This window comes from Ornithorhynchus anatinus, chromosome 7, assembly GCF_004115215.2.
Source record: "Ornithorhynchus anatinus isolate Pmale09 chromosome 7, mOrnAna1.pri.v4, whole genome shotgun sequence".
In the NCBI taxonomy this organism is placed as follows: Eukaryota; Metazoa; Chordata; class Mammalia; order Monotremata; family Ornithorhynchidae; genus Ornithorhynchus; species Ornithorhynchus anatinus.
The window spans coordinates 52,469,302-52,483,777 of NC_041734.1; the positions used below are offsets into that span (position 1 = coordinate 52,469,302).

The 14,476-nt window shown below is 45.8% G+C and overlaps 1 protein-coding gene across 1 annotated transcript in view; it reads right to left on the reverse strand.

Moving 5' to 3' along the window:
* DOCK10 (dedicator of cytokinesis 10) overlaps positions 1–14,476 on the reverse strand; it is a 242,564-nt gene that overhangs the window by 159,521 nt on the left and 68,567 nt on the right. The window contains 1 exon segment of the mRNA XM_029069082.2: positions 10,225–10,344. Coding sequence (XP_028924915.1) covers positions 10,225–10,344 — 120 coding nt within the window.

Sequence of the window (14,476 nt, forward strand, 5' to 3'; positions counted from 1 at the left end):
TTAATTCATTCATTTGGCTTTATCCTTGACTCCGCTCTCTCATTCAATCCACGTATTCAATCCATCACTCAATCCTGTGGATTCCACCTTCACAGCATTGCTAAAATCTGCCCTTTCCTCTCTATCGAAACTGTTACCAGGTAAATACAATCACTCCTCCTATCCGCCTCGATTAGTGCATCGGCCTCTGTGTTGACCTCCCAGGCTCCTGTCTCTCCCCACTCCAGTCCATACTTCACTCTGCTGCCCGGAACATTTTTCTACAAAAACATCGAGGACGTGTTTCCCCAGTCCTTAAGAAACTCCAGTGGTTGTCCATCCACCTCCTCATCAAACAAAAACTCTCACCACTGGCTTCAAAACATTCAATCACCTTGCCCCCTCCTATCTCACCTCACTACCCTCCTACTACAACCCGGCCCGGACACTTCGCTCCTCTAACGCTACCCTTCTCACCGTACCTCAATCTCGTCTGTCTCATTGCCGACTCCTTGCCCGAGTCCCGCCTCTGGCCTGGAACGCCCGTCCTCCTCAAATCCGACAATTCCTCTCCCCGACTTCAAAGCCTTACTGAAGGTGCATCTCTGCCAAGAGGCCTTCCCTGATTAAGCCCTCCTTTCCTTTTCTCCTACTGCTTTCTGCATCACCCTGCCTTGCTCCCTTTACTCATCCCCCCTCTCAGCTTCACAGCACTTCTGTACATATCTGTAATTTATTTATATTAATATCTGTCTCCCCCACTAGACTATGAGCTAATGCTGGGAAGGGAATGTATCTGTTTATGGCTGTTTTGTACTCTCCTAAGTGCTTAGTACAGTGCTCTGCACATAGCGAGCACTCAATAATAATAATGCTGGTATTTGTTAAGCGCTTACTCTGTGCCGAGCACTGTTGTAAGCGCTGGGGTAGATACAGGGGAATCGGGTTGTCCCATGTGAGGCTCACAGTCTCCATCCCCATTTTCCAGATGAGGGAACCGAGGCCCAGAGAAGTGAAGTGACTCGCCCACAGTCACCCAGCTGACAAGCGGCAGAGCCGGGAATCGAACCCACGACCTCCGACTCCCAAGCCCGGGCTCTTCCCACTGAGCCACGCTGTTCCTCAATAAATCCAATTGTGAGCCATACTCCACATAATATGTTTCTTCAGGAACTGCTTGGAGAAGATGATTTCATCCTTAACCGTAATTAGCAAGAACCTTCTGGTGACTCTGTTGGAGCTTAAATAGATTACAAGGAAGAGTCACAGATGGAAAGTGACCAAACCACATTATACAGAATGGGGAACACTGAGCAAAGACTTGGATTAAAGCACCGAGAGGACGGTTTGGTTGGTTCAGTGGAAAGATCATCGCTCTGGGAATGACGGGGCCTGGGTTCTAGACCTAGTTCTGCCTGTAGGTTGCTACCGTGGGCAAAGACCTCCCTTGCATTCTGCAATGTGCTGCATCCCTCCCAGCCTCCTCGCTTGTTGCAATATGGACCCTAGTAGGAAAATGAGCAAGAAGAGAAACTCCATATGAGAGCAGCGTGGCTCGGTGGAAAGAGCCCGGGCTTGGAAGTCAGAGGTCATGAGTTCGAATCCCAGCTCGGCCACTTGTCGGCTGTGTGACTGTGTTAAGTGAAGTCACTTATCTTCTCTGGGCCTCAGTTCCCTCATCTGGAAAATGGGGATTAACTGTGAGCCTCACGTGGGACAACCCGATGACCCTGTATCTACCCCAGCGCTTAGAACAGGGCTCTGCACAGAGTAAGCGCTTAACAAATACCAACATTATTATTATGATGATGATGTAAACCACCCCCGCTAAAAGCAATTCCTATGTGCAGTTCTTCATCCTGAAATATCGGGATCAGGGTTGCAGCGTGGCTCAGAGGAAAGAGCCTGGGCTTGGGAGTCAGCGGTCATGGGTTCGAATTCCGGATCTGCCGCTTGGCAGCTGTGTGACTGTGGGCGAGTCACTTCACTTCTCTGTGCCTCAGTTCCCTCATCTGCCAAAGGGGGATTAACTGTGAGCCTCACGTGGGAAAATCTGATTATCCTGCATCTCCCCCAGCGCTTAGAACAGTGCTCTGCACATAGTAAGCGCTTAACAAATACCAACATTATTATTGCCTGCTGTTACAATAATAATTATGGTACTTATTAAGCCCTTACTGTGCACCAAGCACTGTTCTAAGCACTCGGGTAGATACAAGTAATCGGGTTGGCCACGGTCTCTGTCCCGCATGGGGCTCACCCTCTTAATCCCCATTTGACAAATGAGGTAACTGAGTCCCAGGGAAGTTAAGTGACTTGACTAAGGTCACACAGCAGACATGGGTGGAGCCGGCATTAGAACCCTGGTCTTTCGGACTCCCAAGTCCGTACTTTATCCACCAAGCCCTGCTGCTTCTCCTGGTAGGAGACACCATCATAACAGCGAATGGAGCTAGAGCGAAACTACGCTACGCTACGCTAGAGCTACGGCTGTTGATGGACCATAATTTGCAAAGTAGAAGGCTCAGAGCTCTAGCTGCAGAGGTACTTCTTAACATCTGGTCTAGTCTTTTTCCCCCATAGCAGCCTCTCCAGGATGCTGCTTTCATTCATTCAATAGTATTTATTGAGCGCTTACTCCGTGCGGAGCACTGTACGAAGCGCTTGGAATGGACAAATCGGCAACAGATAGAGACGGTCCCTGCCCACTGACGGGCCTACGGTCTAATCGGACTGCTTTGGTGATGATGGAGTTAGTAAGCAGCGTGGCTCAGTAGAAAGAGCCGGGGCTTGGGAGTCAGAGGTCATGGGTTCGAATCCCGGTTCCGCCACTTGTCAGCTGTGTGACTGTGGGCAAGTCACTTCACTTCTCTGTGCCTCAGTCCCCTCATCTGTAAAATGGGGATTAAGACCGTGAGCCCCACACGGGACAACTTGATTACCCTGTATCTACCCCCGCGCTTAGAACAGTGCTCTGCACAGAGTAAGCGCTTAACAAATACCAACATTATTATTAGGGTCCCTTCCTGCATTCAGATCTGATCAAGAGGGTCTAGGAGTTATTGTAGGAGGGTTCCTCCGTTCTTCAGTAATTTCCTCATTCCCAAGGGATCTCATCTAGGCAGCTGGAATGAGTCTCTCTCTTTTTTAATGATATTTGTTAAATGTTTACTCTGTGCCAGACACTTTACTAAGGGTGGAGTTGATACAAGTCAATCAGATTGGACACAATACATGTCCCACATGAGGCTCCCAGTCTTGATTCCCATTTTACAGTCGAGGTAACTGAGGCACAGAGAAGTTGAGTGACTTGCTCAAGGTCACACGAATGGCAGAGCTGGGATTGGAAGCCATGCCCTCCGACTCCCAGGGCTGGGCTCCTTCCTCTAGGCCACGCTGCTTCTTGGGTAATGCGGCCGCCGATGGCTCGGCGCCTCACCCACTCCCTCCACCCTCTCGATGAAGAAGAGCAAACAGTCCTGAATGATAACAATAACAATAATGTTGGTATTTGTTAAGCGCTTCCTCTGTGCAGAGCACTGTTCTAAGCGCTGGGGGAGATACAGGGTAATCGGGTTGTCCCACGTGAGGCTCACAGTCTTCATCTCCATTTTACAGATGAGGTAACCGAGGCACAGAGAAGTTAAGTGACTTGCCCAAAGTCACACAGCTGACAAGCGGCGGAGCCGGGATCGGAACCCATGACCTCTGAGTCCCAAGCCCGGGCTCTTTCCACTGAGCCACGCTGCTTCTCATGAGGTGACTTTGGGATGAATCATACCCAGAACCCTTTCCACCTTCCCTCTTTAGCTTGTACGCTCAATGTGGGCTGGGAACCCATCTACCAATGTTCTTATATTGTCCTCTCCCGGGCAGTTATTACAGTGCTCGGCCCACAGTATGCGCTCAATAAATACACTTGATTGATTCTTCCTCTCCGTGGTGAAGCCACAGGACGACAGATAAGCCTTACTCAGTTAGCAGTCAGAAGGACACTGGGACTGAGAAGCTGTGTGATGGAATTGATTATAATAACGTCGGTATTTGTTAAGCGCTTACTATGTGCAGAGCACTGTTCTAAGCGCTGGGGGAGAGACAGGGTCATGAGGTTGTCCCACGCGAGGCTCACGGTCTTAATCCCCATTTTACAGATGGGGTAACTGAGGCCCAGAGAAGTTAAGTGACTTGCCCACAGTCACTTAACTTATAGCACTATCATATATATTATAATATTATTATAATAGCACTATTATAGCACTATTGGTTGGTGTGTGGCCCCTCACTTTCTCTTATTTGCTAGTAATGTTCTCACATGCCAAACTACAGTTCATTCATTCATTCAATAGTATTTACTGAGCGCTTACTACGTGCAGAGCTCTGTACTGAGCGCTTGGAATGAACGAGTCGGCAACAGATAGAGACGGTCCCCGCCGTTCGACGGGCTTACGGTCTGATCGGGGGAGACGGACGGACGAGAACGATGGCGATAATTAGAGTCGAGGGGAAGAACGTCTCGTAAAAACGATGGCGACTAAATAGAATCGAGGCGATGTACATCTCATTAACAGAATGAATAGGGTCATGAAAATATATACAGTTGAGCGGACGAGTACGGTGCTGAGGGGATGGGAAGGGAGAGGGGGAGGAGCAGAGGGAGATGGGGGGAAAAGAGGGTTTATGCCAGTTAAAATGGCCACTGCAATGGGCCAGGGCTGTTCACTGTGCACGGGCAGTTGTCAGGGTGACCGTCTCGCTCACTGCTGCAGTTTTCGTGGCCGCGTTAGCCAACCTCCCGAAAACTGCTCATTTTCCTGTCTCGGAAAACTGCTGTCTCTCTAGCCAAGGCTGCACCGTAAGTCGCATCTTAAGAGAACTCACCGATACTGAACGGTGAGTCGAACCAAAACCGAACGCTCGTCCTCAGAGAACTCATTCAAACCAGCTCAGATGTATCACATGAGAAGCCTCAATATAACGAATAGCTACAAACTTGCCAAAGGGTGATTATCATATCTAAAGATGATCAAATGACAACGATTTCTAATAGCGCCTTATTCTCATACAATAATGAATTTCTTCCTTTGGGTTATTCTTGTTCTATCTTCAGCCACGCTTTTAAGGGAAGAAGTCAGACAATTGCCCTTTCTGGATGATGTCCTACAGCTAACGTAATGTACAAAAGCAGTTTCGTCCGGGTAAACGCGATGTAAATGGCGAAAGGATAAATTAATTGTCGTGGCCAGATTCACCCGAAGTATAAACGTCTCGATAACAATTCAGTCCACGGACAGCTGTGGCCAGACAAGCTGCTCTGGCAGAAGGCATCGAGATGAGCTCTTCCAGTTTATTCAAGAAGATGGCGGGAAGCAGGTGGACTCAGGGAGTTAAGTTTCAGATTAAAAGGGTCGGGGCAGTGAGTGTCAATCCCATCCCTCTAGACAAGAGAGGCAATTAATCTGGCAACCATCTGCTGGGCTTTGGTGCTATGACGTTTGAGTCACCTACACATTATTTATGACGACACAGTGAATTTCACAGTTTTCCAGACCCCGTGAGTTCCCTTTGGCTCCTCTTTCCCCGTCTTTGGTATGAAAATGTTTCAGAATCACAGGCATGTTTGTCATAAAATATTTCACTCTACCCGTTCTGCTGGTTGCTTGTTAAAATACTGCAGGGCTAATGTGGCCCATGAAGGATGTGAGGGGAAAATGGGAGAAAGAGAAAGAAAAACAAAAAGGGGGGAGTTTAGAATGCCTTTCCCCTTTCTCTCCTCTTCCTCCCTCCCAGTGGGTTCCCTAACAACTGGTTCTCCGAAAGAGTAGGACTCTCCTTTCCCTTAATCCCTGATTTAGACCACGATTAACTCTCTAACCCAGTTCCTTGCAGTAATGGACTTTTCCTTCTTCCCCATTCAACTCTGGGACCAGAACATCCTCTTGCTCTATTTTCCCTTGTCCAGTTCCCTACACCCACACTCCTTTATAGGAATTGGTTCCGTCCTTCCTTCCTTCCTTCCTTCCTTCCTTCCTTCCTTCCTTCCTTCCTTCCTTCCTTCCTTCCTTCCTTCCTTCCTTCCTTCCTTCCTTCCTTCCTTCCTTCCTTCCTTCCTTCCTTCCTTCCTTCCTTCCTTCCTTCCTTCCTTCCTTCCCCTGACCCCAGGAGAGAGCCAGGGGCCACTTACCCAGATCACTGTGGGCAGCGAAGCCACCTACCAATTTTCTTATATTGTCCTCTCCCAGGCAGTTATCACAGCGTATAGTACGGTGGAGAAGCAGCGTGACTCAGTGGAAAGAGCCCGGGCTTCGGAGCCAGAGGTCATGGGATCGAATCCCGGCTCTGCCACCTGTCAGCTGTGTGACTGTGGACAAGTCATTTAACTTTTCTGAGCCTCAGTTATCTCATCTGTAAAATGGGGATTAAGACTGTAAGCCTCATGTGGGACAACCTGATTACCCCGTATCCACCCCAGCGCTTAGAACAGTGCTCTGCACATAGTAAGCACTGAACAAATACCAGCATTATTATTATAACAGTGCTCTGCTCACAGAATGTGCTCCAGGCACCAATTTAATAATTCTGGCATTTGTTAAGTGCTTACTACGTGCCAGGCACTGTACTAAGAACTGGGGTAGATATAGATGATCAGGTTGGACACAGACCCTGTCTCACAGGAAATTCACAGTCTTAAACCCCATTTTACAGATGAGGGAATTGAAGGACGGAGAAGTTAAACAACTTGTCCAAGGTCACAGAGCAGACAAGCGAAGCCATGAGAAGCTTCACTTCTCTTTTCACGAGAAGCAGCATAGCCTAATGGATAGAGCACGGGCTCGGATGTCAGAAGGACCTGGGTTCTAATCCCGACTTCACCACTTGTCTGCTGTGTGACCGTGAGCAAATCACTTAACTTTTCTGTGCATCAGTGACTTCCTTTGTAAAATGAGAATTAAGACTGTGAGCCCCACGTGCTGATTAGCTTGGATCTAACTCAGTGCTTAGAACAGTGCCTGGGACATAATAAGCACTTAAAAAATGCCATAAAAAAATAAAAAGGAAGACGGAGCCGGAGTTAGAACCCAGGTCCTCTGACTCCCAGGGCCATGCTCTTTCCATTAGACCGCACTGTCCTGCATGGGCTCGGCTCAGATTGGGGAAATGCAGCTTTGGAGCTTCTAGAGCTGGGTTGGGGTGGCACACAGCTGATCCTGGTCATCTTAGGGTTGGATTTGGATGTAATCCCCCTGCCTTCAGTGTGGCCTAATGGAAAGAGCACAGGTCTAGGAATCAGAGGACCTGGCTTCTAATTCTGCCTCTGCCACTTGCCTGCTGTGTGTGACATCGGACATTTCACTTAAATTCTCTGTGCCTCAGTTTCCTCTGCTGTAAAATGGGGATGCAATACCTAGTCTATCTCCTATTTAGGCTGGCAGCCTTTTGTGGGACAGGAACTAGGTCCAACCTGATTATCTCGTCTCTACCTCCTTCACAAAGTACAGCGCTTGGCACAGAGTAAGTGCTTGACAATAGCAACAGCCTTAATGATAATATTCATTCATTCAATAGTATTTATTGAGCGCTTACTACGTGCAGAGCACTGTACTAAGCGCTTGGAATGTACAAATCGGGAACAGAGACAGTCCCTGCCCTCTGACGGGCTTACAGACTAATCGGGGGAGATAATGATAATAGTAATAAAAAGAGAATGGGTAGAGGTGTGATGCTGACTCTGGGCAGAGGATATGTCTAGGTTGTATTTTACTCTCCCAAGTGCTCTTCACATAGTGATCTCTCTGTAAATTCATTCATTCATTCAATAGTATTTATTGAGCACTTACTTTGTGCAGAGCACTGTACTAAGTGCTTGGAATGTACAATTCGGCAACAGATAGAGACAATCCCTGCCCATTGACGGGCTCACGGTCTAATCGGGGGAGACAGACGGACAGAAACAAGACAGCTAATCACGATAAATAGAATCACGGGGATGTACACCTCACTAACAAAATAAATAGGGTAATAAAAATATATACAAATGAGCACAGTGCTGAGGGGAGGGGAAGGGAGAGGGGGAGGAGCAGAGGGAAAGGGGGCTTAGCTGAGGGGAGGTGAAGTGGGAAAGGGGGAGGGAGGAGAGGGTGGAGCGGGAGGAGAGAGGGAGCAGAGGGAGGAGAGGAAGCTCAATCTGGGCAGGCCTCTTGGAGGAGGTGAGCTCTCAGTAGGGCTTGGAAGAGGGGAAGAGAGTTAGCTTGACCGAGGTAAGGAGGGAGGGCGTTCCAGGACAGCGGGAGGCCGTGGGCCGGGCGTCGACGGTGGGATACGCGAAGATGAGGCACAGCGGGGAGCTGAGCGGCAGAGGAGCGGAGCGTGCGGGCTGGGCTGTAGAAGGAGAGAAGGGAGGTGAGGTAGGAGGGGGCAGGGTGATGGACAGCTTTGAAGTCAAGAGTGAGGAGTGTCTGCTTCATGCGAAGGTTGATAGGAAACCGCTGGAGGTTTTTGAGGGTACACTACCACAGTGATTGCCGATCGAGCGTGGGGCTTTCTGGGAGGAATGCGTCCATGGGGTCGCTATGGGTTGGAGATGAGTCGACAGCACAAGACAAGAGTGGACCTAGGCCACCACAGGAAGCGAAGGGCAACGTCTACTCAGGGAGAGGAACTCTGAACACTGGAATTAAACCTGTTTATTCCAACTGCGATAAACAGTAAAACATGCCCTCTCCCCACCAAATTCTGAGCTCAGTGATTCTCAGTTTTTTTAATCATTTAAGGGATTCTCGGTTTTAATTAATCAGTCAAGAGTATTTATTGAGCACCCATGGGAGCAGACCGCTGTACCAAGTGATTAGAGAAGCAGTGTGGCCTAGTAGAAAGAGCATGGGACTGGGAGTCAAAGGACCTGGGTTCTACTCCTAATTCTGCCACCTGTGTGTTGTGTGAGTTAAGATAAATCATGTAATTTACCTTGAACTCAGTGTCCTCGTCTGTAAAATGGAGATTAAATACCTGTTCTCCCTTCCCTTAGTCAGTGATCCACGTGGGGGCCAGGAACAGTGTTCCACTTGACTTGTCTTGAATCCACCCCAGCGTTCGGTTCAGTGCTTGGCACGTAGTAAATCCTCAATACCACAATTATCGGGAGAGCACAGTCGAGTGAGTACCCACAATTCCCCCTCAGGAGACAAGTGGCAGGGCCAAATGGGCTTAAGACTTCTCCTTTCTCCAAACCCCAGTTACGCCCCTCTGTGTAGAGTCAATCGAGTCGACGTAGAAACGGTTAGGCAAGTTTCGCCCTTTCGGTCACAGAAACAGAACAAGGATGTGGGAGAAGTCTGAGGCTGATCACTCAGTGTGGTTACGCCATGTGCATCTAGTTCATGTACCACAACTTCTCATTCAGCGAAGGAAATGAATTTAAGAGTGAGGTCCAGAAGTATGTCAGACCAAATGAAACTTTTCAAAACTGGAATTATTCTTATCCTCACACCTTTAGATCTATCTACTTCCAACACTCATTCTATCTAGTCTTATTTTTTGTAAAAAAATTACACTCCTGATCTACTTGAATAGAAAAACTTCAACTTTCAGTTAACCCAGTGTATGTGTTGGAAGAGCAGAAGAATGGCTGGGCAAAGAGAAGGTTAGTTCGTGGCCAAATTATGTGAGAGGAAACCAAAGACTGAAGTTAGTTATTCTGGCCCAACGTGAGGTCACCGTGGGAGGAAATGGCAGGCCCAGGTCCTAGAGAAGCAAGAGTCATGTGATTCCAAAGGAAGGTTTCTGACCTCCAATAGAAGGTTTCCAGTAAAGCTCAGCTATGGGTAAAGGATAAAGGAAGGATAATTCACCCATTCTGTGGGGCTGTAAAACGTGCACACTCATTGAGCTTTGAGACTCTACCAGTTCTAGAAGGAATTATTTAACAGAGCTTAAGCAGCGCTCGGGAAAATGTAGAGAAGTTTTATCAATGCCTCATACTGTTGCCCGAGCGAAACAGGCATTTGCCAAATTCTGTCGACTGATTAACTATCAGTGATATGTGGACCTCTCACTGGCTGTATATTTTGGAACTGGGTGTGCTGTATCTAGCCATAGTTTCCACTGTGTATTTCCGTACTTCCCATCTCTCTCCAGTATCTCTGTCAATTTAATCTCAAACGTTCTTGGATAGAGAATGTCTAATTTTGAATAAGGCACGGTTAAAGGTGACCAATGGTGTTCAAATGTTTAAAAATAATGAGAACTTACTGAAAAGTCATCATTGGGAAACAATATGAGATCTCTAAGAGGATTGTTGGAATACGTTTTCTCAAGCTCTGCGATGACAGATTCATAATCCAAGGGCTCTAGAAGTCTCGGCTTCTCTTGCTGTGGAGAAACAAAACATGATTATAGCTTTTACCAATGTTGTCAAAATTCCTTGCAAACTCAGGCCTGGCCTCATTTTCCAGGACTCTTAATGCACAACAGTTTTCATGAACGCCTTAAATTTAATCTCTAAAACAGGACTGTGTGGTGCAAATTAGACCCTGGCCACTCCACAGAACAGTGTGGATAGGGAGGGAGGACAAGAAAGCAGTTCAGAGTAGTGGCTTGATTTTTAATAACAAAAATAATAGTATATTTTAAGCACTTATGTGTTAAACACAAGGGTAGATACAAGATAATGAAATTGAACACAGTCCCCCTCTCACACAGAGCTCACAATCTAAGAACGAGGGAAGAACAGGTATTTTAACCCCGTTTTATAGATGAGGAAACTGAGCACTGAGAAGCGACTTGTCCAGGATCACAGAGCGGGCATGTGGGGGAACTGAGACCAGAACCTGGATTTCCTGACTCCCAATTCTATGCTATTTTGATTTGACCACTCTGAATGTATGCAATTTCTGTCCACTTGTCTCCCCCATTACACCGTGAGGTCTTTGAGGTCAGGAGTCATGTTTCAATCTTCTATTGTACTTTCTTGGTGTTTCACTTACGACATTCTGCTGCTGGGTAGGGAAAGCCCTTTTTAAAATATTTCCCTACACTGTGTTCCTTAGCCCCCCCATCCATGTGCCCTTGCTTCCGTTGTAGGCCCTTGCTCTGCTAGTTGGCACTGGATTCGGAGTTTCCTTTTCCCACGGTGAACATGCTGAGGACCCACAATAGGCACTTTAGACCACTGAACGCATTCAGAATTAGATAATGCTTCTGTTCCCAAATGAAGTTCATCAGCTTAAAAGTGATCAATCTATCAATTTATTGAGTGCTTACTGCATATAGAACACTAAGCGTTTGGAAAGTACAGTAATATAATTGGTAGACACGGTCCCTGTCCACAGCGATTTTACAGTCTAGAGAAAGACGACTTCCCAAACAAACTTTAAGATTCATCGTCATCTTAGCTGCTCTGGAATAAACCTCATCAACCTCTAAACCCTCAAGGTAAGCAAACACATCATATTCCCAAACTAAGATCTTCCCTTTAAACCCATACTCAGCACCGAAGATAAAGGGCTGAAATCAGAGTTGCCAGTTCAACTCTTTTTAATAACGTTAATAATGTTGGTATCTGTAAAGCGCTTACTATGTGCCGAGCACTGTTCCAAGCTCTGGGGGAGATACAGGGGAATCAGGTTGTCCCACGTGAGGCTCACAGGTAATCCCCATTTTACAGATGAGGTAACTGAGGCCCAGAGAAGTTAAATGACTTGCCCACAGTCAGCTGACAAGTGGCAGAGCCTGGATTCGAACTCATGACCTCTGACTCCCAAGCCCGTGCTCTTTCCACTGAGCCACGCTGCTTCTTCTTTTTGTGCTTGCTGCCTCTTTTGGGGTCTCTTTAAAAATAAAGATCCCCTGTAGCAGTAACAGGACCATCATACAATCTGATTTGGTAACACACCTGTCAGTCAGTCGTATTTATTGAGTGCTTACTCTGTGCAGGGCACTGTAAATGGGAGAGAACAACATAACAGTACAACAGACACATTCCCTGCCGCCCCCTGAGTTTAGCCTAGAGGGATTAGTGACTTACTCTATTGTACTCTTTCAAGTGGTTAGTACAGTGCTCTGCACACAGTAAACACTCAATAAATACCATTGATTGACTGATTCTCAGACTCCTTGCTTTGGTAGTGGGGAGGTGGACATCTTCAAGGAGACCAGCACAACAGAGTTACTGTAAGTTCAGTGTTGAGGAAGTAAAGGTGCCTCAGGAGAAATACCTTGATACATCTAAGTAGAAAAGTGAGGCACCCTCTCACTTAAGCCTTTTATGTCACAAAAAACCAGAAATCTATCAATGCCAGAGAGAACGACTGTCTCAACATTTTTTTTTTTTATGAACCAAGCAAGGTTAACAGAAGACACGAAATAGAAAATAAAAAAGTACAGGAAATGAGCCCTATATCGTTTATAGAACATTTAGGTTACTGGTAAAAATGGCAGAAAAGTTGTGTGGTCTGAGGTTATCCTGGATTTCTGGACGTTTTGGTGGTGAGAGTAAATTAGCAAGGCAAGCAATCTTTACTTTAAATAAAAAGTAAGGATTTTTAAATAGTCATGTTTTCCTTTTTCATATATTATGTTAGATGCACAGTGAAACCAGCACACCCTCCATCTAATTTAATTGCTTTTAGATTTTTAAGCCTTCTTCCATTAACTGGCTTAGAAAGCCACAGCATCAACCAGTGTTTTAACAAATACTAAAAAGGGCTATTTGAGGCATCTAAATATTTGTTTTGAGAGTCCAAGAAGAAAATGAAATAAAAAAACCAGGCTCAATTCTACCTTGATAGCTCTCCTAATTCTATTAAAATTGAAGTAAAACTTAACCAACTCTGAACAGTTCAGTATGTTCCAAATATCTGTTCCTCTTCCACCTTAGACTCCTCCATGTTGGTCAGGGATTATGTCCAATTTTATCATCTTGTAATAATAATAATAGTAATAACAATAATGATGTTGGTATTTGTTAAACCAAGGTATCTGTTGCCGACTTGTTCATTCCAAGCGCTTAGTACAGTGCTCTGCACATAGTAAGCGCTCAATAAATACTATTGAATGAATTAAGCACTTACTACGTGCAGAGCACTGTTCTAAGCGCTGGGGTAGATACAGGGTCATCAGGTTGTCCCATGTGAGGCTCACAGTTAATCCCCATTTTCCAGATGAGGTAACTGAGGCACAGAGAAGTTAAGTGACTTGCCCACAATCACACAGCTGACAAGTGGCAGAGCCAGGATTCGAACCCATGACATCTGACTCCCAAACCCGGGCTCTTTCCATTGAGCCATGCTGTTTCTCTATACTCCAGTATAGAGGTACCTACCCCAGTGCTAAGTATAATGCATGGCACATAGTAAGCACATGAATATCATTATTATCATTATTATCTTTTCTAGAATATATGAATTTTGATTTCATCCAGTTATTTTGAACTTTTCCTCATTTTCCCATAAGCCGGAAAGGTTCTGAATTTTTATTTCATCCAGTTGTTTTGAACTTTTCCTTATTTTCCCATAAGCCGGAAAGGTTCTGATTCCCCTTCTCCAATTTCTTCACCTCATGCCCACACCAGGTCTCTGATCTTTGAAAATAAAAGTTCTAGATTTCAAGCCTGAGGTTTCGGGCCTGGCAGAATCTTTTCTGTCTATTAGGAGGGCAAACGTACTCTCCTTTAGGACTGTAATTTATTGAAAATTGACAAAAATCCAAGATATGCATTCCATATAGTCAATGCACATCCTTAGCATTAATAGGTTTAGCATCTGACATGGAATGCCCTCCTCATTTGTCCACAGCTCTCTTTGGAAAATGGGTTCTAACGATGCAGTTTTCTGGTCAAATGGTCAAGTTCTATATTCACTCCCTCTGGTTGCAGAGTATGGTGAGACGAGTAACTGAGACGATTCGATTTAAAGCATTAACAACAGTAAGATTGTCTCTCCTGAATTTAACTTGATTCTTACTTTTGGAATTGAACCAATTGGCACGAACTAGGTGCCAAGATTGCCCTGAATTGGATTTTTAAATGCGTTTTGTACTCTTGCTCTCGAATGAGTAATGAATTTCATTAGCTGTTCTGAAATGTGCCGGGTAGTTGAAAAGGCACTCACCACTACCTTTCATATTGCAGTCATGTTGGTGTTGCCGGGGAGGTCTTTTGTTGTGCATTTGATCCAGTCCCAGAAATGCAAGGATAATCTCCCTTAATTTCATATCAGAACATAGGCCTTGACACAAAGGAAATGTTCTTTCATTGTTCTGCTCCAATTCACCACTCATATGGGACTGGAAACCAATAATCTTTTAGTCCTGAAGCAAAATTGTGGTCCAAAATATCAGCTTTAATTGATTTTAAAGAAGCAGCTACAGTACAAGCCTTGCCTAGAGGATGAAACTTCAAGAACATTATGCTCCATTACTTATCTTTCATAATTAAGGTAAAAGCAAATACAGCGATGTTGATAATCGTGGTTGGTCTCTCTAAGCCAGGAACCAACCTGTGCAG